The following is a 1,278-nucleotide window of genomic DNA, read 5'->3' as shown; positions in this document are numbered from 1 at the left end:
TTGATAATGATTATTGTAATGTATGTGGTTGTCATTATACACGACATGCAAACTCGAAATATAGATTTGATTATGTAATTGAGAAAGAACAACAAACAGCACAAGAAGTACTTGAGAGATATAATGAAGGTAAAAAAGGAATGGCTAGTGCAGAAAGTATGTTAAAAAAGTTAGAAGAAGATTATTACAAAATTCAGATGGAATGTTATGATAAAGAAGTAGAAATTGTAGAATGTATTAACACATTATCTGCAATAGCATTAAATGATAAAATTACAGGGTCAAATGAATATTTAGACATAATGATTCAATCAGAAAATGATGAAAAGAAAACGGGGTATAAAGTACGAATTGAAGGATATAAACAACTTAAACAAGCAAATGATATAATAGAAGGTATTATGAAAAAATCAACAACAAAAAAGAGTAAGGATGAGATTAAGGCTGAGCTTAAAAGAAGAAAGACAGATTTAGTTAATGGACAAAAAATAACATTAGATAAAAATTGTGAAGGTTGTGTTATTTGCTAAAACCGAATAACCAAATGAAAGCTTTAATTAAATGGTTTTAAAAATATTTGTTTAAATAGGTAATAAAAAAGATAAATAATATTGATTATTATTGTCAATTGACTTCACTCAATCTATTTTAAATAATAGAATTAATCAAACAAACTGTTGGTAAATATATTGTTTTAACATCATTAATAATTTCATTTTTAATATTTACACTATTGAATTAACTTCACTCTTGAATGACATATTTTTCATTATATTTGTTTTGTAAATATTGTTTTATTATTTATTTCGACCTCTTCTTTCTCATTATTTTTAGTATTTTTTATTTTATTCTTTTCAACGTTTGAAACTCTTTTGTATTTATTTCATTCATCAACAAAAACACATGGATTGAAATGAAACATATTAAAAATAATAATTTGAAATTGAAATTGTCTTTTAATTTGATGAATCAACAATGAAATTGATATTCAATGAATGTTTGAGACAAACCCACAATTCAAATTACTCTCTTATTATTTTGTTGATAATTTATTATGTTGTTTGTTTCAAAAATAAAATATTTCATAAAAAAGAATATCATCTGAATCATTCATCAAAAGATGAGATATTTCATTTCTTTGTGTTTTATTGTATGTTGAAATACATATTTAACGAATTACTCAATATACATTTGAGTAAACATGGTAGAAAAGAAATATAAAAATAATATGTCCACAACATGATTTGAAATAATATGTTTATAACATGAAGTATATGA

The 1,278-nt window shown here is 23.0% G+C and overlaps 1 protein-coding gene across 1 annotated transcript; it reads left to right on the top strand.

Moving 5' to 3' along the window:
* On the top strand, window positions 1-530 carry EHI_181810 (uncharacterized protein; the record flags this gene model as incomplete). The annotated part of the gene is made up of 1 exon (XM_001914476.1): window positions 1-530. A coding segment is annotated over one exon (530 nt), but the record flags the coding sequence as incomplete, so codon positions are not given.
* Window positions 531-1,278: the final 748 nt, after the last annotated feature.

This window comes from Entamoeba histolytica, genomic scaffold (genome assembly GCF_000208925.1).
Source record: "Entamoeba histolytica HM-1:IMSS scf_1104750519057 genomic scaffold, whole genome shotgun sequence".
Taxonomy (NCBI): domain Eukaryota; phylum Evosea; order Mastigamoebida; family Endamoebidae; genus Entamoeba; species Entamoeba histolytica.
This window is presented reverse-complemented; position numbering and strand designations above follow the sequence as displayed.